The 23,860-nt window shown below is 45.4% G+C and overlaps 2 protein-coding genes and 1 long non-coding RNA gene across 4 annotated transcripts in view; 2 read left to right on the top strand and 1 right to left on the bottom strand.

The window, feature by feature from the left end:
• Positions 1 to 15,757, top strand: part of LAMB4 (laminin subunit beta 4) — a 43,474-nt gene extending 27,717 nt beyond the window's left edge. Inside the window, exons 23-34 of the mRNA XM_049813801.1 lie at positions 834 to 1,054; positions 2,262 to 2,358; positions 2,712 to 3,087; positions 3,445 to 3,605; positions 6,749 to 6,954; positions 7,850 to 8,053; positions 9,638 to 9,782; positions 11,601 to 11,808; positions 12,432 to 12,570; positions 12,817 to 12,993; positions 14,021 to 14,174; positions 15,558 to 15,757. Of these exons, the coding sequence (XP_049669758.1) occupies positions 834 to 1,054; positions 2,262 to 2,358; positions 2,712 to 3,087; positions 3,445 to 3,605; positions 6,749 to 6,954; positions 7,850 to 8,053; positions 9,638 to 9,782; positions 11,601 to 11,808; positions 12,432 to 12,570; positions 12,817 to 12,993; positions 14,021 to 14,174; positions 15,558 to 15,697 (2,228 nt within the window). The 3' untranslated portion in view covers positions 15,698 to 15,757. The remainder of the gene's footprint in view (positions 1 to 833; positions 1,055 to 2,261; positions 2,359 to 2,711; positions 3,088 to 3,444; positions 3,606 to 6,748; positions 6,955 to 7,849; positions 8,054 to 9,637; positions 9,783 to 11,600; positions 11,809 to 12,431; positions 12,571 to 12,816; positions 12,994 to 14,020; positions 14,175 to 15,557) is intronic.
• Positions 15,758 to 17,452: 1,695 nt separating this feature from the next.
• LOC126044341 (uncharacterized) lies at positions 17,453 to 20,366 on the bottom strand. Its single transcript, XR_007507641.1, has 3 exons — positions 20,315 to 20,366; positions 19,296 to 19,388; positions 17,453 to 17,542 (listed from the first exon to the last, which is right to left on the bottom strand). It is a non-coding gene; the product is annotated as an uncharacterized LOC126044341 (long non-coding RNA).
• A 150-nt stretch (positions 20,367 to 20,516) lies between these two features.
• LAMB1 (laminin subunit beta 1) overlaps positions 20,517 to 23,860 on the top strand; it is a 44,329-nt gene continuing 40,985 nt past the window's right edge. Inside the window, exons 1-3 of one of the 2 annotated variants that reach the window (XM_049813791.1) lie at positions 20,517 to 20,685; positions 20,846 to 21,015; positions 23,442 to 23,577. In XM_049813791.1, the coding sequence (XP_049669748.1) occupies positions 20,649 to 20,685; positions 20,846 to 21,015; positions 23,442 to 23,577 (343 nt within the window). In that variant the 5' untranslated portion in view covers positions 20,517 to 20,648. Of the gene's footprint in view, positions 20,686 to 20,845; positions 21,016 to 22,136; positions 23,285 to 23,441; positions 23,578 to 23,860 lie in introns of those variants that run through there. The other variant, XM_049813792.1, reaches the window with a different exon arrangement.

The raw sequence follows: 23,860 nt of genomic DNA, 5'->3' as shown, positions 1-23,860 counted from the left end.
GAAATCAGTACTTCCTGTTAGAAAAATAAATGTGCATTCAGCCCATTCAGGAAGGAATGAAAACTAAAGGAATCAAAGATAATTGTTTATCCATGTTGCTGGCTGATGCCAACTAAGCAATGCTCAATTAACCAGACGGTCCCTTGCTGAGCTCCCTGCCTTACCAGTTGTTTTCATTAAGTGGCTAGAATAAAACTGTTCAGGCAATTTAATAGATTCCATGAGGACACTGTCAATATCTCAGCACTTTTAACAGAAAGGCAGGAGTGTAAGAAAAAGCAAGGCATAAGTTTCTTCCCAACACTTCTCAAAGACTATTTTCACAAATGTGCCTGATTGAGGGTCTAGTTCCTACAGGCCAGACAATTATAGGTATTTTCAAGAAACTTTTTGGGGGGAATATCTAAAATACAGTTCAAGCCCATTCCTTGTTCATTCTTGGAAGATGTCTGTTAAAAATGGTTAAGCAAGGACTTTTGGGTCCTCACAAGCAAGGTTTCTTATCTTGGCTTACTGGGGTTTCCCACGCTGGATAGTGCCTACTGTAAATCAGCTTCTCCTTACCCAGCATATTTAACATTTCATTCTAATAAGATTCAAAATTCACTACACCTTCATTTTTTGTGCCTGTATTAAAAGTACTGAACGTTCCCAGTAAGCTTGCTCAAAGCGATATATAAGCTATTATAGAAAGATAGGTAAACTGTATGAAATTAAAAATGTGTTCAAGATTACCGGAAGTAAACCTACAGCATGGGCTTTGTAAACAGCTCTGATTGTCCATCAGCTGTCTATATTATCGTCTGATGTAGTAACGGTCCTTCTTTTTCCAGGGTGCACATGCAATCAGGCAGGTGTTTGCCCTGCCGTGTGCCCAGGGGGGAACGCAGCCTGTCTGTGTGACCCAGCCACGGGAGCTTGCCCTTGCCTGCCCAACGTGGTGGGCGTGACATGCAACCAGTGTGCCTCTGGCTACTGGGACCTGGCTAGTGGAAAAGGATGTCAGATCTGTGACTGTGATCCAAAAAACTCCCAAAGCAACCTGTGCAACCAGGCAAGAAAATTCCTCTGCTTTCTGGGAACCAGGGTGGTGGTGTTTCGGTATGGCATGGTGGGGACTCTCTTATAAATGAGGGTAGTTCTTTGTCGTGCTCCCTGAAAACAAGAAGTCTTCGGAAGTTTGCAGTTAGTGCGATGACACTTTGAGTCCTTATATCAAACTTGCTGTTCTAATAATGTGGCTCTACTTGTAAGCAATTTCTCTTTGCCTGTATTTTTCTTTATCAAGGGGATCTTAGAAATACTTTGTAAGAAAATATCACATAGGAAAAAGCTGCCTTGTAAGTATATGTATAGGGAAGAAGGAAGTCCAGAGTCTTATGAGTATTTGTTTTAAGTGTTTATTTTCATAAACTAGCAGCTGTGGCCATTACATTAATCATGCCTCATCTATCAGAGTGCTAGAATACCTTTTCTCATCTTTAATTCCTGTGCACTTTTTAGAGCTAGAATGTAGAAAAAATAAAACAGCGTTTCAGAATAGAGAGGTAAAATTGTGGTCCCATGGAGTCACAGCAATTTTGCTATTGACTTCAGAGCACCAGGAGCTTATCCCAGGCTCTTGCTGATCTGCTTTCATGTTTTCCTTTCAATATGCTTTCTATTTGTTCTAGTTTATTTAATGGATTTGTTATTTTTCCTAGCAAATAAGCTCTTAACCTCAAAGAATTACTACTGCTTTTCTGAGCTGTACCAGTTATCAGAGCTGTAATTCCCTGCAGTTTAATTTAATAGCTGAATTCCAAAATAAATTTCTAGGGCAATGTGCATTATGTACCCTCGAGGTTTTCAGTTACATATCATGTAGTTAAAAGTTGAAATCTTATGATGAGTACTTTGCTCCAGCAAAAATGAGAAATTAATCTGTTTTGCAAAGGAAAAAAATCCTCTCTGAGATCATAGTCACAGGATGAGTTCTCAAAGAGCATCTATAGACTGGAACATACAAAATCTTTCATATTAGTCAAGTAAAGCCACCTCTCAAAGTCCATTTTGTTTTCAGAGCCTTAAGGAGGAAGATGGGAAAGGTGGGACAATACTGTACAAACCATGGTGTTCAAAGACTGCATGCAAGCCGTATCACTGCAGTCCCCATACAGCCATATGACATAAGTCACAGGGAGAAAAAGAAACCCAGTAAATAATGTATATTCAGCCATATGACTCTGCAGGAAGTTATTTAATCCTAACTGTCTTTGCAGCTTACAGGCCAGTGTCCTTGTAAGCTAGGTTACAGCGGAAGGTGTTGCGATGAATGTGAGGAAAATTACTTTGGCAATCCCCAGACACATTGCATTTGTAAGTATTACTAAGTGGGGACAACTGGATTAGAAACTGCCTCAGAAGAAACGTTTACCTTTTATATTCATAGGGGAGATGGGACATACATCTAGAGAAGCAGGCTTTCATACATTTGTGTGTATGAGATGGACAAAAGTGTTTATATTATTTATCTATATTGTTCCTTATATGGTTGTGATGGGACCATGGAAGTTAGAGATGAAGAGCCATTAGCCAGGCAGTCCACTTTGGTCTAAAACTTAAACACCTGTTTGCTTCTTTTGTCTTGAAATGCACAATTGTATCTTTTGCATGTGTTAATCCCATGGAAAAGGAACGACTGAATTTAACTTGCTGTCGCTTTCTTGCAGCATGCAAGTGTAACCCGGAGGGAACCAGCCAGCCCAAGTGTGACAAAGCCACCGGCGTGTGTAACTGCCGTGCTGGCGTCACCGGCCGGTTCTGCGACCAGTGCAGCCGTGGCTTTGAGAAGGACTTTCCCTCTTGCCGTCAGTGTCATCTTTGTTTTGATCAGTGGGACACTGAAATTACTGCCCTCACTCAGACTGTTCAGGAGTTAATGAGGTTTGCTGCAAATCTTGAAGACAAAGGAGGACGAATGCCCGGCTGTGACATGCGCTTCAAAGCCTTTGCAGATGCCATTTCTGAAATTGAAAGAATTTTGAGACATCCTGTTCTTTCACTGAAGGCCCTCTCAGGCATCAAGGATTTTCAGGGCTACGTTCAGTAAGGGCTCAGCTGCTCCTGAAAAAATCCCTTGACTGAGAAAGCAGTCTTCCCCTGGGCTCCACCAGCCATCCCTATACATCATGTCCCACTTCTGATCAGCACACAGATGCTGGAATACTAAATCACTGTTTTCAGTACATCTGTGAACAAAATAATCTTTATAGATATTATCTGTCACCCACAGGCATATACTTAAATGCTGGAATTTTCCAGTTCATTCTCAGGGGTTTCTTAATAAGCCATTACAAGTAAATGTTTCTGCTTATTTAGAAATTTATCTCTTGTCCTCTAAAATATTGTGTATCTCAGTTCTAGTTTAAGAATAATTCTGCATAACTGCCATTTCCCTTTCAGACAAAAAGTTGCACAAATGGATCCCCTTCACAGTACACTGTATGAGTTTCCTGACCTTAACCAGAACATAGAAGACATTGGGGAAGAAGCTGACCTAGTGTATGAACTTCTACAACAGAAAATTCATCTTCATCAAAGCTTTCATTACTTGAATCTCAAAGGTAAGGCAGCCAGCAATTAATTGAAATAGGTGAACATTTTTCATGAAATTTCAGAGTTTTTTTTCTCACCCTCGAACCATACAATATTTCAGAGATCCCTAGATTTTAGTTTCCCATGGTAGTGCAAAAATGTAAATACTAACAACATTTTATACTGATTTTCCAAACTCCCTTTTTTCTTAAAAGGACATGATTTCTAGCATCCTAAATTTCAGATGCATGTGCCAGGGTCACTTCAGTCAGAAGTCTCATGAATCATGATGTTTACATCAGGATTTAAAAGCCATACAGTTTCACAGTGTAGGCTCACAGCTCATACAGTAGTACAGCAAAGGACTTTCTCCCCACTTCTGACTCCTCTTGCTCTTAGCAATACTTAAAGAATGCTGTACAGCCATGGTTTGTTTAATTAAAGCAGAGAGTCATAGTGCAACTTCTTAGTGTTCCCATGGGAAAATACATGACTTTACGTGGTGAAGAGCTAGCTCTCCATTATCAAAAAATGTGAAGTCAGAACCGAGGTCCTTGGCATTTTTGAAAGAATTATGCTGTCTGTGCTTGAGCTAAGTATAGTATCCATCAGCTGCTAATAGCAGTAATGACAATGTCACAGACTGGTTTCTGGAGAAAGACAGGGATGTATCAGTCAGGGATCTTGAACAGATGCTAGATCATCCACAGTGGCAGGAGATTGTCATCAGTATGCTCTCCAAAGAGATAGCTGCCAAGATATGAACCCCAGAAGATAAGGTGCGCACCACAGAAGACACAAGCTACAGGCAATGCGCTCCCATTTACAGCTCCTCTGTGTCTTATTTGGGTGAGAAACATATTGGACTAGACGAGATGGGAAAAAAAAAGAAGGAAAAGTCAACAGAATACAAAGCTGAGGGAAAGGAAGAGGGGGAAAGAGGGATTAATTAAGATTTAGGGCTCCCCTGCCCTGTTGTACTTGGCAGTGCCCCTGGGGCCAGCTCTTCCGCTCGGGTCCCTGCGCGAGCAGTCAGCACAGCTCTCCCAGGCTCCGCTTCCCAATTCAGCTGAGTCTTGTGCAGACTCTGAGAAAGGCAGAAAGGCAAAGAAACAATAAATCCCAGGGAGGTCAGTGGATGCACAGCTGAAGCATCCATGGTGCTCTCTGGTCACGTTCCAAACCCGCTTCGTCTTTTGGCCTCAGGAGAGGGATAAACAGCCCTATAAAAAGTACATGGGGGTGTGGGGAGGGGAAGACCTTCAATTTAAGCTGAATTTCTGGTCAGGGCCACAAATACTCATTGGTCCTGCTACCAAGCATCTAACAGCACAGAAATAACATTTCCCTCAAGATAGCCAGCTTCTCCAATATCCAGGAGAAAGCCTGGCTCCCTTACCCCATCTTCCTTTCTGGACCAGCAGCACCTCCTAGGTACGGCTCTGTCTGCTTTTCCTCTCTCATTTTTGCTGGGGTAGAGCAGGATATGGCCACGTACACCATCTGGGACACATTTGGTACTTGACATATGTGGGGAATGGGCTCCTGCCTGCCTCTCTTTGCCAAGGATCAGGACTTGGAGGCTTCCTCACAGGCACACATACAGCTGGCTGACCTGGAAATGTCAGTATCCAATAATGAATTAAAATCACTGGAAAAAACAAGATACAAGTGTCCTTAAAACAATGTTTGCAGTTTATGAGATCTCATTAAATTATGGCTTTCCAGTCTTGGCCCCTGGCTTTGCAGCCACTGTGGTATGGTAATGCAGTGAGTACAGCTGTCTGGCCTGTAAATCAAGCCTGTGCTAAGACTCTGTGTTTAATGTAAAGGAACTTGGAAGCTCTACAGCTCCATCACAAACCAAGCACAAAAAAACACATTTGGACCACTTAATGGAGAGCTGAACCACTGTAAAATATTCCTGTGATAGAACTGTTGCAGAGAAAACAGTCTCTGGCTTAGATATGGAGTTACAGGAGCCTCTTACCAGGTATTTTGTATGAGGAGCTAACTTTAAACTGTACATTGTTTCCAAGAGCTACAAGGTAAAATAAATAGCCCTGGTTTCACACGATAACTAAACATTGTTAACTTCACACAAGGCCAAGGACTTTAGAGGCTGATTCAAAGCATGCAGGACTTGATGAGTGCCTTATCATTAACTTCAACTAGTAACCGAGTCAGTTACCAGCACAAAGAGGGATGTTAATCAATGACCTCTAATGCTTTTTCACTGCTGACACATCAGTTCTGGTTCGTTGCACATACTTCTGCCTGGGGATCTGGGGACAACTTTGGGTTCTCTGGAGATCTGGGAAGCCTCAACAGCAGCAACTTTAAATTATGTGTTTTGCAAAAGGCCTGAGTCCTTTCCTTAGTCTATTAATCTGCAAAAATTGCAATATTCTCCAACCCTTTTGAGTCTGCTTAAGAGAAAGCTTACACTAAGCAAACAAGAAAGACTCTTGCTGGAAAGTAATTTTTGCCTGGCCTACAAGCTTTACATGGAAATGCTTTTTTTTTTTTTTTTTTTTTTTTAATGGATCAACCCTGAAATTGGATTTTCCAGAGCCAAAGAAAACTCATAAATTCCCATTTGTAATCTAAATTTTGGCCCCAGTTCAGCAGACCATTTAACTTTTGGGTGCTATGCTGAAGAGACAGCACAAATGCTTTCCTGACTCACAGAGACTGATCATTTCATAGGGTTTACAACTGGCAGAAACAATTCTCCTGCCTAAACTGCAAAACAGCATAAATGGCAGGAACTTTATCAAATAAACAACAGCAATGCATGAGCTACTGATAAATGCAGATCAACAGCAGTTTTTGTCATTAACGGGATCCCCTTTATACTTTTGTATCTTCAATTGGCTTTTCATACAACTTGGACTCTGAAGAATGAGATGAGTTTCACTGTATTTGCATCTATTTTAGCAGGTTTTATGAGTATCAATAACTATTCCTGTTTGGCAACTGGCTAAGTAATGAATTAAAAAGCTTGACTGAGAAAATGACAGCTCCTGTCCCTCCCTGCTGTCCTGAATCAAACACCAGTGACAACAAACAGAATCACCTGTCACTCATTATTTGTCCAGAATTCACGTAAATACATGAATTAATGCAATGCAAATACAGTCAGTACTAAACCCTATTTCTGTTGCTACAGATGTCATCAGCAACATTAGGAAACACTTTGAAGTATCATTGCTGGCAGAACAGAAGGCCAGTGGGACAATCCCTATTGTAAGATACTCAGAGTACACCAGGAACCACGCACTTGCTGTGTTGGGCCATCAGGCCTTCAAAGCAAGCAATGTGCTGGAACAGCTCAAGATGATCAAGATCCCCGACATTCAAAACTTGAATGAAAAGGTAGGTGCTGTGAATTTTGAATGGGAGCTGAACAAAAATCTCTTTTTTGATGCTGTTGGTAGGTTTTATTCTAAAAGGGTGCTTACATGCATTTTTAAATCTGGAAAATGGCACTTCCCTGGCACAGACATGCAGTCACGTCAGAAACAGCTGCACTTTTCAGCTGTGGTTACTACCACCCTTCTGGAAGCCATTGCTCCCAGGGCAGACCCAGCACAAGGAACTGTTTAAGCACTCACTAGTCACAAGAGGACATCAGTGTAAATTCAGAAAGATTAACCCCAACCTCCTCCATCAGTAACTTAATCTAAGCAGAGCAACTTTGCCCTGGAGTGGATGGGGAGTGCTCACATATCCTTTGCATCACCCATGGGAGAGGAAGGGGTTTCTGTCCTTGTGCAGGGCAGCAATGAATACCTGATAGTACCTTCAGCCAGCCCTGCCAGATCTGGAAGAGATCATCCATCTAGGCCTTTAGCCTCAACATCTGTGTCAAACTATATGGAGGACTAGACATGGTACCATGTTGTGTGAGAGGTGATCTGGATCCGTTAGAACAAGCCATTGACCCATGAGCTGGATATGGCCAGGGGTCAGTTTCAGCCCTTTTGCCATAGAGGAGTGAAGCAAGGTCTTAGTGCAACCCACAGAGCCCAACAAATGGCTCCTGCAAGGATGCTTAGAGCCATGGGCTGCCATTGCATCCTTCAAGCCAGGGGAGGGGGACCTATAACTGGCAGCAACATCCATCTTTGGAGAGACCAAGACCACCGTCTCTTTGGGAAAAATCCCATCCTATGTTCAATGTTCATATGATGTCAAACATCTTCCTCCCCCCAGGAGTGTATCTCAGGCCCCCAGAGGAGTCCTGACATAAGCATTTTCCTTATTGCAGATCTGTGGTGTGCCAGGACACCAGCCCTGTATCACAGCAGCCTGCAGGGGAGCTTTGTGCCAGGACAGTCACGGACTCAGGCAGTGTGGTGGCCCAAACTGCAGCGGAGCTCTCCCTCTCTCCACTGATGCCTTCAGAAAAGCTGAGGAGACTGCTGTGTTGCTAAATAACTTGACTACTCAGCTACGGGAACCTGAGAATCAGGTGCTGTATATCAAACCTACATTGTTCAGTGAAATGGATGGAGGATGAGATTTGGGAGGTCACAAATCTACAAAAACTCACCTGCTCCTTGGACAAAGAGCAGTCACATAGTGATGGACCCTGTCCCAACATCATAGACCTATCACGGTTCAGTAATGGGAGTATTACGTGCCAGTCCCACCAAGAGACTGTGGCTCTAGCTATGCTTTCCTCTTCTGCACAGCTGCCAAGATCTCATGGGTTATGGTACCCTGTGCCTATGGAAGTTAGTGGCATCAAGCTAGTATTATCTATATTTTTATGGGGAAAGATTCAAATGGCACCATCTGTCAGTAGCCTGAGTATGGCCCGTGCTTATTGCAATGGGATTACTGCTGTACATAGCGTTAAGCTCTATTTATACAACTTCATATTACTCTTACGTTTGTCATTAAATAATTTTTACAAATAATTTCAATACAAAGCTTTTCTACCCCCAGTGATGCTTAGAAGGGCATCAAGTAGTCGGCTGTACTGCACAGTAGCAGTGAAAAATAACTCAAGCAAAGTCTGGCCAATACAACATGTGCCAAGGAAGCAAAATGGACAAATCCCAAACCACCAGTAAAGACAGTTTGTTCTTACTAACAATCAGAGATGATGCCTGTTACAGTTATAGGCAAAACACATTTTCCAACAGAAATGTCATTCTGCTGTGGCTTTGTCCTGTCCCTGCAGGGTGCCTGGGCATCGATTTCCTCTTTTTAAAATGCACGGGACACACTGCATCACAGCTAATGGGTTTAGAAATGAGCAATCGGGGCACATGGCTGGAGCCCCAGGACACAGAGGGGCAGCAGCAAAAGGCATCTGCCGAGGTGGTGAGCGCCAGGCTGCCGGGACACTGCCTTTGGCACTCACAAGCCTCAGGCAGCTCTGTGATGAGTGAAGTATTTTGAGATGTTTCGGAAGCAAACACATCACCATTTTTCTTGTTGCATGGTGAAACAGCAAATCTCTTCCCTCCGCAGACTGCAGAGAGGCAGTACCTGTGCATTTCCTTAAAGCAAAGCATAGCCCCCAGCAAAGCAAAATACTGTTGGAATTCACTGACGAATCTAAAGGTCTCATTTAAATTATCAGGAATACTAATTTAATGGCAAAATGTAACTTTGAAGACAAGCCTTAAACTCTACCTTCCTTATTTGTGTCCTCTAAAGTGTATTTTTAACAGCCAGTCCAACATGAAAAGGCATATGAAATTATGTGCCTTTTCTGTACTGAATCTGATCACTGACGTGCTGCAGTACTGCAATAGAAAATAACAGTCAGCACCTTCTTTTAGAAACAGAAGGGGCTGTGGTTTAGCAGTGGTTGCAGAGAGAAAAAAATGCTTGATTTAGGCTTTTTCTGAGGCTAGATGAAGGCCATGATGTAGCAACTTCTAGAGTTCCCCAAAAGGGTCTCCTACTACTTTTCAAAGCCACATCAAGTGATTCCAGCTGAGTCTTGGGTCAAAATTATTTTTGTGTCAGAGCTCAACTTGCCAAGCAATGATAGATAACCTCCAGAAAATGGCACTGCTATTTCTAATAATATTTCCAGGTTGAAAGCATTAGAAAAATGGCAGAAGACAGTAAGTTGAAAGGCTCACAATTTAATGGGCAACTGGTGAGAGCTAAGAATCAAATTGAAGTTGACGGAGAGATCACTAAGGAGTTCATCCAAAAAGTGAAAGACTTCTTGTTAGGTAAATATGCAAAGTTCTTTTTGACTCATTTTTAATATATATTCCAATATAATATAGCATAATAGACGGCCAGAAAATGATCTCGCTGTATACACACGAAATTCTTGTCTATCTGCTGATCTGTGCAATCTTTTTCAATCCCTTTTTTCTAGTGCTTCTTTCTCCCAGATGACAGTACTTCATATTAATTTTCTAATAGATCTGTTATGTTCTGATTGTCATCTTTTATTAATGTGCTTAATTTGAAGCATGCAAGTAATTCTGTCAGTTCCTGGTTTACCTGAGTAAAGGACTACTAAAATAATTTCATACAATATATAATGACCAGGCATGTCCAATGCATCCTCAAATTGTTATTCCACCCCCTTCTTCCAGGCCCATAAATAGAGGCTCTCCGTAGGGAGCGTGGGAATTAGGACACATACCACTCCATCATCTCTGTAAAGCTGTAACTCAAGGAATCAAAGGATTCTGGTAGAACTTCACAGCTCTCATAAAAAATAACAAACCAACCATATATACCCTAAAACATTTTCCACCCTCGCGATTGCAGAAAAATGCTGTAAGAAATGCACCCTAAGTGTTTTTTTTTACCAGAGTTCAAACGTAGTAGGATTTTTTAATCTTTTGAATGTAGATGATCTCATAAGTTTCTAAGCATTGCATGTTGGCAGTCCTTTGGCATTCATACCTCTACATCCAAATGGGAGCAAGGGCAGAGGACAGAGGACTTCCTTTGTTTGGGAACATTTAAGTTATTTTATTGAATTGGAAGAAAAACTTCATTTAAGTCCTTACAATTCTCATATCTTTATTTGATAGCAATTGAAAATTCCACCTTTGACTCTTCTTTTGTTTCTTAGGAGATATATGGCATTTACTAACAATTATAAAAGCCTTTTTTCATTAATTTTTGCTTTGTAAATTGAAGTTTAAGAACAGTAACATCTGAGATGAGTACAGTTACATCAGTCTGCTGTACTCTACATTGACGTGAATGGTAATTTTAGATGAATGTATTTCTACAGAAAATAGCTCTCAGGAATGCACTACTGTTTGCACAGTAAACGTCTTCTATTTAATTCTGGGTGAGTTACTTTGGAGCATTAGCACAAACGTTTAATATGTTTCACTGTTTTAGCCCCCAAGGTCTTGTCTATAAAGGGAAGTGAGCAGAAAACAGAAGTGATGATGAGACTTCACAAGGCATTGACTAATCTTAACTTTGTGTGCCTGTGCCTCTTAGCAAAGAACTAGGACGAGCTCATTTGTAAGGGGAGTTGTCAAAATACATTTTTTTCTACTGTAAATTCCTATCCTATCTGAGTCTGACCCAAGCTCCCTCTTTAGGTCAGCTTTTCTCATTAACTAGTGAAGGAACCACTTTCTCAATATTGTGGCGACTCCAGGGAAGGGATTACACCCACCAGCCGGCTTGGAAAGCTCCATTCACACCCTAGTCTCTCCAGCACCTCTTTGATCTGGGCACTAAGGGAGAAATGGGCTCTGACACATCTAGCTGTGCTGTGCACCGATTTAAAACCTTCTGCAGGCTCAGTTCTACATCAGAATTTTAATAACCCAGTTCAAAGTGGGTTCAAATCCTCATTTTAGCCAGTTCTGACAACACTAACAGCAGTACCTGGAAGCATAATATTAAATTACAAAATGTTGGAGATAATTCTCTTACCCCCTTGCTGTGCTTGTCGGCTTTATTCTCCCACATAACTCAAAGGGTACGCAGCTGTAATGATAATTTACATTTCACTGGGAGGAAAGAGCCGCTTCAGGATGCCCTCAGCTCCATTTCTGTTGCAGATGAGAGCGCGCCTCCAGAAGACATTGATAAGGTGGCAAACTACGTTCTGCAAATAAACCTTCCCATGACTCCACGAGAGCTCACAGGCATGCTTGGCAAAATCAGGAGCATTATGAACCACTGTGAGAAGTACAAACTGCATGCAAGTAAGAGAAACAGAAAAAGGGAGGAAGCTCGGACACTGCTGGTGGAGGCACAAGAAGCCGAGTGAGTAGGGTATTCTCCTACTGATGTGCCACTCCAGCTGGGGTGGCACTGTGCACGGTAGGACTGCTCCATACCTCAGGCAGTATCTTAGTAACACTGGAGGGAAAGTTCAGCTGATGGCAGATTTCAGCTTGACGTTTCCACGGGGCCTCTTCAGCAGGAACGAGCCATGGCCACTCAGGCTGCAGGAGCCGACGTGCTACAAGGAGGCAGCTCCTGCCAGCGCTTGGCTCCTCTGCCTTCTGAGTCACAGAGGCCAAAACAGCTACTTACTTCCACATTGGACCTAGTGGAGCGTTACATCTGGTTCACTGGGAGGTTTAAATATGGGTGAGACAGAACCAACAAGAATTGGGGAGGGAGAAAATACATTCACCCATGCATCTTCCTTACTAGCAGTGCACCACCAGGCAGCCTGCAGCATCCAGCCTCACCTTTAATACAGCAGCTCATGTGCTCCCACACAAAGTCCCTTACTGAGGTTTTGCTTTGCCAACTTATGAACCACAATTTTAACGGTTGTTGTTGGATTTGAGGGATCATTTGCAGGGTGCATTTGAAATGTCTTCTTGCTTTGCTCTCCACACCATGATACTACACACACTTCTATTTTTCCACTACAGCAAAGCAACTAGAGCTCTTCCACCTGTGGATGAAATCAATAATAAACTAAAAAATGTTGTGAAGTCCCAAGGACACTCCAAAAACACCTTCATAAAGTTAAATGAAGAGATACGAGGCATCAGAACACAAATCTCACAGGTATCTTGCTGTAAATCTTTCCATTTATTTACTAAATACATTTTAGAAAAAAGATACTTCATCTTGAAGTTTCCGTAACATGAACTTAAACAAATAAAACCAGAATGTGGTGCAGATATGACACCAATTCCATAATGTTTAAGGGTCTCTTCTTAATCAGTTGACATTAATCTCCCTCATTACCATGCTCTGCAAGCTGGATGGACGTTGCATAAGAAACCACAGCTTTCAATTGCTCTGTTTTAGGCTGAGAACCAAATGAACAAGACAAATGACAAACTAAATGACTTGTCAGCAAAACAGTCTGAGATGGAAGATGAAATTGCCACATTGCAGGCAAAAATACTGATGAACAATAATCAAGCTACAAAGGCAAGAGCACGGGCAGAAGCAGCACACAAGCGAGCCCAGAATATTGATAATGTAAGCCCTTCTGTCACATGTTAGGGGAAAAAAAGATTGCCTCCATGTTTAAAAGTATTTTTGATTCAGAAGTGTAATTGTGTTACACTGCTCTCCTCAAAACTGTTAATGTTTTTCTTATGCCATGCAGTGTAAAATGTCGCAGGTTATGAATAATTTCTTTTTTATTTTAAGGCTTCTGGCAAATAACAGTTCTGTTTGCTTGAATGAAAGAAAACATAAATATTTCTCCGGCTACTCTTTGACATTTTTCCTTGCACTGTGTGGAAGTCTCATAGTCACCATGGGCACCAGTAAACACAACAGAACAAATCACAAAACCAGATATTAAAATACGTGAGTGATGGAAGCAGCCTGGCCATTCATCCCATGCCATTCTCCTTCAGAGAAAATTGCTGTGGGAGTTACTTGTAGTTTTTGGTTGGCTGGATGCTTTTCAGTAGCTCCAATTTTTGAGAATGCACCTAGAAATTTGCTAAATTGCTAGGAGAAACCAAGCACCCACCGTGCAAGCTTGGAACATGACCAAGCTTCCAGGTTATAAGAAACTCAGTTGAAATCTAAACCACAGCCTCAACAGCAACCTACATCAGCGGAGAATGGATTAGCCAGTAAATATTACTACAGCCAAAAATGTAAAAACACCAATATTGCTACAGATAATTCATTAAATTTTAATTAAGCCTCAAGGCAAAATGAAATTTACAGAAAAGCCCTATCAAAATAAGTTAAAAAAGAATAAGCTTTAAAAATCTTAAATCATATTTTCTTTACATCCTCACCACCCCTTTAGATTGCTCCACTGGCAGTTTGTTTTAATTGATTTCTATCAGGTTTTGCAAAGCATTATTTGATATGCACCCATTATGGATTTTTTTTTTTTTTGGTTTTTTTTTTAAGATTTAAGAGAATGAGAGATTTAAAGTTTGGTTTAAAGAGGATATTAAAAAAAAGTATAAAAATCTCCTTCGGTATGTCAGATTAATTATGAGATGCTCTTAAACTAAGTAATGGCATTTTGTTACAGGAATTTGCTGACATTAAAAGAAAGTACACAATTCTTCAAGAAAAGCTAAAAGCCCAAGGACCTCCAAAAGTAACACTAGAAAAAGTAAAGCAGCTGAAAGAAGCAGCAGAAAAACTGGCTGAAGAGACTGAAAAAAAAATTAAAAGAATAACAGGTGGTGTTCTTACCTCCATAGTGAGCAGTGAAAATTGTGACAGTCATGAATTAAACTGAAGTCCTTGCCCACAGACACTAACAGACTAGGTTAACCTCGAATCAGGTTTAAAACAATTTTACTGGTGAAAATCCCTGCTTGAAGCTACTCAAACAGTTTAAAAGTAGCTGAATTTATTTGTCTTATGTACTTTTTCTGACATAAATTCGTTGCTATAAGCAGAGTTTAAGAAGTGTCCACATAGGGACTTGCAGTGATTTGATTCAGATAGTTTAAAAACAGGACAAGTGCAAAACCTGCATAAAACTTCGCTGCAGATTTAGCTGGAAGCCTCAATTTGTGCACTTGCTTTGGGCATTTGGACCTTAAATCTTCCTTCTGTGCTCTGTTTTTTCTTACATTACCGAGTGATGGCTTGTGTTTCAGAGCTGCAGGGTAACTGTTTTCCATCAGTCCATACTTGTTCCCCTTCAGACATTATCTCTGAGCAATGGCAGAACAAAACAGGCACAAATACTGGCTTGTGGAGACTGAAGCTGACATGCCCTGGTCCTGCGGGACTGTGGCCATGAGACAGAGGGGTCATGGGCAGCAGAGACCACGGCTGCTGCAGCCATATCGGCACCAGTCCTCACACAGCCCCTCGGGTGCATTTAGAGGGTGGCCAAAAAGGAAGAGCACATCTCATGCAATTACACACATGGAACCTAATTCTGTGTAGTGAAGGTCTGGGCATTTCCGCTGAGAATCCTTGGGCCTAGGATCCTGCCAGGCTCAACGTCCGAAAATGCCATGTAACATCAGCAAAACTGAAGCAGAAACTTCATCCCAGGAGCAAATTCTTCAGGACAGGACCCGAATAAAGATTTTGAGCATATACCTTAAGGAGAAGCATTAAGAGCATCCCAGTCACTCCCAATGCCCAGATGATAAGTGTGTTGGAAACAGGCAGTGAATAATGTGGTTTTGACTCGTTACCAGTACATTTACATTGGTGTAGCTTCACAGGGACCAACAGAAAACATACCTGTAAATAAGAGAAAGCTAAGCCCATTACATCCAAATTGTCTAGGCTTTACACACATTGGTGGACACACTGTTTCTCTGAATGTTTCAATTTAAACCAGCTCCTTTAGGAGCTCCATGTCCTGCCCCGTCCTAGCTGATGGACAAAAGCACATGATGAGAAATTAATTTCTTTAAGGCTGTCATGTTTCTCTTGCCATCCGGAAGCCAGACTTTTTCTTCCAGTTGCCTATATAACATTCTCCATTTGAAATGGGCTTATTGCCTCTAAAACTGCTGGGAAAAGAAATGCTGTTAATCCCTGAATTTTACTTACACAACAAATATGAGCATCATTGCATCTCTCTACTCTTCCAGATTTGGAGAAGAAGCTTCAGGACCTGAATCAAACCAAACAAGACAAGGCACAGCAACTGAGACAACTAGAGGAACAAGTGATAGCCATTAAAAATGAAATCATGGAGCAGGAAAGCAAGTATGCAACATGCAAAAGTTAGGGTCTGAACAGACCACCAGGTAAAATGCAACTGAAGCCTCCGTGCTTACCACTGCCTGAGCTTCCCAGCACGGAGGGCTGTCCTCTGTAAATACATCTGAAGGTGCCTGTAGTATTTTGGCACAGTGACTAATGTAATTTTCTCTTGTTTTTTGTCCAGTTGAGCTTATATGGAAATAGGAAATACCTTTTAATAAACCAGCTGATTAAGTAATCAGGATGTAGTCTTTGAGGGAGCTCTATAATACACTCCTGTGCACAGCCTAGGGCTTCTCGCTGTAAGGGGTTGGAAATGCAAAAGGAGGATTGCTCAGAGACCTGCAGGTAACTGCCTCAAAGACAGACTCCCAGCACCTTATGTCTTCTGCTGAACCCTTCAATAACCTGTGGCTGTGCCACGACCTCACACAGGGCCACACAGACCAGGATGGGGCAATGCAGATGAAGGAGTGTGGGCTTCCGTAGCCATCCCTGCTGACAACCAGCAGTGTCCCCAGGGTACGGTCACTCCTCCATCCCCATCTCTTCACTGAGACAGAGCAGGGGGGGCACTGGAACCCCTGACCATCTGGGGGTCCCATTATGTTCACTGAAAATGCACAGTGATGGGCAGTGCCTCCCTGCAGCGCCAATTCCCTAGCGCCCACTGGATGGCAGTGCACAGATGCTTAATGCCGAAAGTAACTTCAAAATAATTTCTTTGTCAATGTCCCTCCCGCAATGTCTATTTTTCTTACGCTTATAAGGGGTTTCCCACATTTTTCGTTAATGCAGCTGACAACTGGAGAATAATTTCAGCTCTTACGTTTAAGCAGTTAGTCTAAAGGGCCACAAATGTTGAAAAACAGTTTCTCCAGGTCTTTTCCCACATGCAGCACTTCACTGAAGTCAGGGTTCACTCAGTAGTTTCTTGTAGCCATAAAGAACACAGGAATTGTCCTAAATTTTAGTTTATAAAATATAAAGAAGGAGACTGGGGCTAAACAAATGCTACAGAATGGCTAGTGTTTTAAAAAGCCTGAAGGGAGCTACTCCCCAGTTTCAAAATCCCACCCTTAGTATACATACTCCTGCAGGATGCTGAACAGACTAACAATGGCTTTTCCTCTGTTAAAACCAGTTGTGTCATTCCTGGCTGGATTGTCCCACACCAAGCATCCATCAAGGACTTCATTCAGCTGGGGTGAGGATCCCAGCACTGCTTCAGAGCCCAGACCACATCTGTAAAGCGAGGAATGCTCTGCAGGAATGTAGGGCTCTTAGCATTTACCCGTCCTTATGGCAGCAGCACCTCATGGCAGCAGCATGGCAAAACAATCCTTATCTAAAGCCAGCATTGTTTTGATCCAATGGAGATAAACCCTCCATGGTTATCACTCTGTGTTTAGGAGAGCTAAAGTAGCATTCCTATATGCGGTGGGGGGCTTGGGTGGGAATTGCTGGCACAGATGAGATTTCAGAGATACTTCTCTAATGCAAACCAGCTGTGCTCCAGGGCAATGTGCAACATGCATTTGCCATATAATAGCTTCTATTGTGAAAATGATGGAATCAAATTATAACTTTGATATAATCTAACAAAGACACCTGAATGCAGGTATGCACATAATTTGCGGTTTAGCTTTTTCTGAATTTTAGCACTGTAAAAAATCATCTGTGAAGCGTGAGGCTGCTTTGTAAGTTACTAGGCTGTAATTAGATGATTGTATTTAGATTGACTTTGCCATAATGGATTCAAGCATCTCCGTTTTACTCAGAGCACACAACTCACCACACTGCTCACACGCGGGTCTCCAGGTAATGAAGGGTTTCCTGCAGGTTTCAATGCAGCCCTGCTGCACTGCACCTGAAACAGGCAAACTGAAGCACTTACACAGAAATTCCCAATTGCATATAAACCAAAACTATTTCATTCATGACTTTAAAAATCTGAATTCACAAGCAGAAAGTTGAAAGTGAACTTCCTCCTAAAATCCACTGTCAGCTGTGAGACTTGCCATATGGCTTCTGACAAGCTGCAAGGATGAGAAATCTGTAAACACAAGGCAGTTAAACAGGTCTGGAGAGGAGATGTATCCATGGGGGGACACAGAAATTGCTGGAAGAAAAACGGAAACAGGAAGAAGAAAGTCGGCATGGAGTCTAACCTCCCCTGCCTTCCTCCAAGCATGCTCAGACACACAAAGTGAGCAGACCAGATGGAACCAGCAGCTACAGAACACCAAATCCATCCTGTGACAGCTTCTGAGGTTTACGAATGTGCAGCATTCCCCATTGGAAGCGGCGCAAAAACTTTTGAAGTGTTTTTGCAAAGTTCATTTGTGGGAAAATGCTGCATCTGCATCAAAAATACCTATTTTTAGTTCCCCCTGGCTTGCTTTCTTGTGGGCAGAAGTGGCTTCAGAAAACTGTTTCCTGAAAAGAATATTGACATCACAATCTCGCTGTAGAGCATTTTGACTTCAATGACATTAATCAAAATGCAATCAACACTTAAACAAACCCACATATAATCAAAGATATATTTAATCAAAAATGATCTCATCAGCTGTATTTGCTAGGCATTCAACCACTGCAGTGTTATACGAAGATAGGTGATCAAGTGGGTCCCACTGAGGTCAAATTCTGAACTTTGGTTCTTTGAGAAGACTTCCAACCCAGCACAAACACAGGCACCCCAGCACTGTAAAGCTGCTTCACCAACCACAAGGATAGGACATGACACTAAACGGAATTTTTATCATTTGAAGAATCAAATTAAAATACTCCCACTCGCTATTGCTCACGAGCACTGCAGAGAGGGATGGACACAAACAAGTTCACTGTGCCTAATTACCCACACAGTGAATGCTGGTGGTTTTGGCTACCTCTGAAAGGTGACCACAGTTATGGGTGACACTGGCCACCCTGGTCCATGGCTGCAACTCCAACTCCATCCCTGACGCAATGCAGCAGGGTCACCCTCAGGCTAGAATGCAGCGCATTGTCACGCTGTCTGCAGCAAGGCACAAAGGAGCCTAACCACAGCGGCAAGGAGCTGCGGAGGGCAACTTTAGCCCATTTTAGGTTTAGGGAAGGATAGAACTCCTACAATGCTATGAAACAGAAAAAAAAAGGAGGAGAAAACATCAATAAAAAATGAAAAAAATATGAGACAAAAAAATCCAGTGGCAGTGAAACACTCTGTCCCCGCACAGTCACACATGGAGCGATGCTGCTGCCCATCTGCCATGGACCGGAAGAGTTTCTAACCACAGTGGAGTAAAACATTTTCTGTTAGTGGGACTAAAATGTTTGTTGTACTTAAGCTTAAAAACAAAGCCATGCTGTGATTTACATGACAGGATTGTGAAACTGAATTAGTTTTGTGAATTTAGAAGACCACATTGCAGAAGAGGTTTAGAATTACAATACCTGCTCTGTCAGCTTAAAATGGTTTAATTTCCTGGATATCTTTAATGAAACAGCCCCACGAGTTCTTCAGTTGAGAGTCCTAGGTTATGTTTCAGACCTGGTGTTTAACCTTTAGGGCAAGTCACTTGGTATCTCTCTGTTTCTGCTTATCCATCTGTAAAATGAGAATGAACATATTTACCTACCTCGGCAGGGTTTGCTGGGACAGACAGACCGCAGTGTTTCCACTCTGGCACTGCAAATAGTGAGGGCAAAGTGTTCTTGAGAGACACCGGTACCTGGTGAAGATTTACACAAGTTTTTGTGTTACATGTGTGCCAGCAAAACTCAGGTATATAAACCCAGGCATCTGTCCCAGCCTGAGCCCAGCCGGGGCTGCGCTCTTCAAGCGCGTCCATCCTTCATACCCTCTCCTCGGCATCTATTTCACAGTCAGCCTTTCCCCTGGGTGCTGTGGGGACGCTGCCACCAGCTGACAAAGCCCCCGTGTCCCCGGCAGAGCCCAGGGAACCAAAGCAGGAGGCCGGGAGTGCGGGGGCAGCTCCAGCACATCCATTCACCCCTCACAGCTGCCCCAGCGCCCCTGGGAAGGCAGCTGCGCCGCACGCTCCCTCCCAGCTAACAAGAAACATCCTGGCAGCGGCCGCCCAGGCTCAACGGGCCTCTCTGCCCACGCCAGGGCCAGACCCAGCTGCGTACGGCAGCACGGCCGCCATCCCCAGGAATGGCATTCCTGAGCCACCTGTGTCGGCACCACAGCACCAGGGGATTTGGGGCCGTTGAGCATCACGCGGGGCGGTTGCCAGCGCCCTGGCCCTTCCCTGGGTTTTGGGCCTTGCCGCACAGGTAGACTCCATCCATCCCTCCATGCCGCCCAGGCTGGGCATCCGCCATCCATCCCTCCACCCCTCCCAGGCGCCCAGCCCCACCAACACCCCCGGCAGAAGGCAGGATTGGGTCAAAAACCCCATTCCCGCGCTGTTTTCCCACAAACTGGGGCAGGGAGAGGGGTCGCCCCATCGGTGATCCCCCCCCACCCGACTGCTGCTCCCAAAGCTGGAGAGGAGCAGGGAGAGCACAACCCGGGGGGGGGGGGGGGGCAGGCTGGAGTATCCCCACTCTCCCCTCGGGGCTCCCCGGTTGCCGCGGGGCGGGCGTCCCCCTCCCCGGCCCGCCGCCGGCCCGCTCTGCCCCAGCCTCCCACCCCGGCCGGGCTACCCCTCCTCGACGGCAGCCGCTTTTCTGCGCTCCCTCCCCCGGGCCTGGCGCTGCGGCGGGGCCGGGCAGCCCCCGGGCGGGGGGCCGGCGAGGGAGGGACCGTGTGGGGCGGCCCGGCCCGGCCCGGCCCCGCGGGGGCGGCGGGGCGGAGGAGGAGGAGGGCCGGGGGGCGCCCGGCGGCGCGGAGCCGCTCCCCGGGAGCGGCGGGGAGCTGCGGCGCCTGCGTGGAGCAGACGGAGCAACAGCTTTCGGCGGCGGCGTGGAGGGGGAGCCCCGTCCCGTCGCGTCCCGTCCCGTCCCGCCGGTGCGAGCCGCCCGCCATGGGCCGCCTCCCGCTGTACCTCTGCTGCTGCCTCGGTAACTCCGGCCCCGCTCCGCTCCGCTCCGCTCCGGCCGCCGTCGGGGCACGGCGGGCTGGGCGAGCCCCTGCACCGCCCGCCGGGGCGGCTCGGGGCGCCCGGCCCGCCCGCGCTCCCGCTTCTCTCTCTCATCCCTCTCTCCCTCGGCGGCCGCGCAGCGCTGTGCTCCGCGGCGGCGCAGGAACCCGAGTACAGCTACGGCTGCGCCGAGGGGAGCTGCTACCCCGCCACCGGCGACCTGCTCATCGGCCGCGCCGCCCGCCTCTCCGCCTCCTCCACCTGCGGCCTCCGCCAGCCCGAGCCCTACTGCATCGTCAGCCACCTCCAGGTGAGCGCCTCGGGGCGGGGGGGGGGGGGACGCACGGACAGGGCACCCCCGGGCCGCCCCGCCCGGCCGCAGGGCTCGGTCCCCGCCGGCCGGGCCGGGCCGGGCGTCGCGGCCCGGGGTGAGGAGGCAGCGGGGGCCGCGGTGGGCTAAGGCGCTGCCTGCGGGGAGGGGTGGGGGGGTGGGGTGGGCGCGGGCGGTGGTCTCCGGCGGGGCGGCACCGTGCCCCTGAGCGGAACCCCCCGCCCCGTCAAAGCAGCCCGCGTCCGGGGAACCAACCCCTCGCGGCTTTCGGCCCCCGACCCCCCTTTCCTCGTCGAGGTTAATAAGGAGGAATGTGCCGCGGTAAGTTCAATTAATACTTTATTTTCAGACTTGGTGGGAGCCGTCTAGACAGCTTCCTGATTGAGAGTGGTCTGTAAGACGCGGGCGATGCTTTGGCCGCTGTTCTCGTAACGCAATTACATTTGTATGGTCTCCGAGTGAAAGGATGCAAATGAGGTTCTCTCGCACATCTGGTGGAGAACACAGAGCTCGTTACTATTTCAGCCAGAAGCAGCTCACCAGACTTAAAATCCTGGAGACAGAGGGGGTGGTGGAGAAGAAGAAAATATCGGTTATAAGTGGAACTCTGTTGAACTGAAAGTAAGGGGATAATCTCCGGCCGAATTTACTGCCGAGACAATAGGGCCGGATTCTGGCACTTGGAAGGAAAACCACGGGAAGCAGGAGGAGCCCTGCCCCAGGGGCTGTAGCACTTGGCCCATTTGTGCCCTGAAGTTACCAAATCTTGCCCCCCCCCCGCATCCCCCACCTTTAGTTTTACTGTACTGCTCTATCTACTAGCATTAATACTTGATTTAACATGGGGTTTAGCTTCTCTGGAACATTTTCAGAGTATGTCGGGATTGACTTTAACGACATTAGCATCTCTGGGAGAACAAAATAACAAAGGCACTTTGTTACGTTTTCTTGTCTCAAAAAATGCTGAAGTGCCGTAGTAAAAAGCATCACTTCAGAAGTTCATGTCTGCCCTTGTGTCTGATCTCACAGCGCCAGTTCAGCATTTGGGATGTCCCTGGTTACTTCTGAACCGTAAGGTGGTGTTGAAGAAACCACAGGAAGGTGCTGAGTATCCTCTTAATAACGTGGGGCTTGGCCACCCTGAGCACTTTGCAGGATTGGGCCTTCTAGGATTCAATTTTGGTGGGAGAAGGAGCAAGCCGTGGCATGAGGGCGGGGGCTGTGGTGCTGGTGGAGAGGAGCCTGGAGCGGGCAGGAGGGGATACCTTTCCCAGGACCCCCGTGCTCTCTGCTGGAGGAGCCTGTGGGGACTGATGGGGGGCAAAGCAAGGGCTTGGGAGGAGCTGCTGAAGCCAAAATCGGTGAAATGGAAAGCCTGTGTGGCGCGGACCTGCCAGCCCTCACGTTCTTGGCTGATAAAGCACTGCATTTGTCTCCATAAACCCGCTGGAGGAATGATGCCTGCGTAGCTTTTGACAGTGATGAGTTGCTGTTGTGCTGGGGCTCCCTCGCTGCAGTACGATGAGCTCCTCTCCCTCCTCTGCCCGCTCCAGTCTGCCAAACTGCGAGCTGGTTTGGGCAGGAACCCTCCCTTTTGGTTTGGTTCACATCCTACCTTGCAAAATCGGGAAGTGTTGGTTGTAGGCACCAGGACAATGCAAAAATAGCATTGTTCGTAGTAATAGTCACGATGGACTTCAGTCTTCCCGCTGAAGAAGCGCCCAGCTTTCCCAAGCAGCATGTGCCAGACTTGCACCCAACTGGTTTTTTTTATGGGCACACCTTGCAGTGTGTGCAGACTGGGTTTATGTGCATAGCTTGGGTTTGCAATCACAGGTGAAGATGCAAGGTTTAGGTAGGAGCTTGACAAGCTGGATTCAGAGTAAAGTTAACCCTGTGCTGAAAGGGCTCGGTCACTAAATCACTGATGGCCCCCTGACGTGCTCTGAGCCTTGCTGGAGGTATCCCTAATGCAGAAAACTTAATATCTCCAAGCTAGCTCCCAAAAAACAACGTTATTTCACACAGGTTGTTGAAGATGCAATTTTGCACGTGTACATTTGCACAGAAGCAATTCAGTGATTTTCTGTAGATGCTGCCTTTGATTCTGACTTCTGCTGGAGAACACGTGTGCTGGAGGAGATTTCCTGAAACTGTAATTTCGATAGAAAACATACTTCTCTTAAAAATAAAGTTTATGGAATTCCTGGCATATTTTCCATTTGGCAATTTGCATTAATTCATAAAGGTAAATACACTTATCATTTCAACAAAAAAAATACCTTTGATGACTCCTGCAGGCAAAATGAGTGGAATGTGATATGGATGGAAAATAGTCTTATCTGCAGGAAACAACTATTGCCCCACGGATAAAATCAGTAATGCTGATTATTTTGTTATTTCAGGAGGACAAAAAATGTTTCATGTGCGACTCCGAGGATCCCTTCCACGACACTCTCAATCCTGACAGTCATCGCATTGAAAATGTTGTCACCACATTCGCTCCAAATCGCCTGAAGCTCTGGTGGCAGTCGGAAAATGGTACAGGGGTTTGTCCGGGAGCCATTTCCAGGGCTGGGAGCTGCTTTCCCTCCTTTTGATTAAGAGTACCCATGGGTTTGCTGTTATCTCTGGCCTGGTGATTACTGCCAAGTGAAGGATCATGCTGTTCGAGGAGGGCTGAGTAAAACTGGCTGCTTTTGTGTGCCCTGGAGCGGTCCTTAATCCATAATGAAGCCCCCTGAGCCCTCCTTCCGGGAGTGTTGGAAAGAGCCGTCCCACCACTTTCCTAAAGAGAAGAGTTTCCCACACTGGCTCCAGATCT

Source organism: Accipiter gentilis, chromosome 11, assembly GCF_929443795.1.
Source record: "Accipiter gentilis chromosome 11, bAccGen1.1, whole genome shotgun sequence".
Classification (NCBI taxonomy): domain Eukaryota; kingdom Metazoa; phylum Chordata; class Aves; order Accipitriformes; family Accipitridae; genus Astur; species Astur gentilis.
Note: the sequence above shows the minus strand (reverse complement) of the source record. Positions and strands in the feature narration are given on the sequence as shown.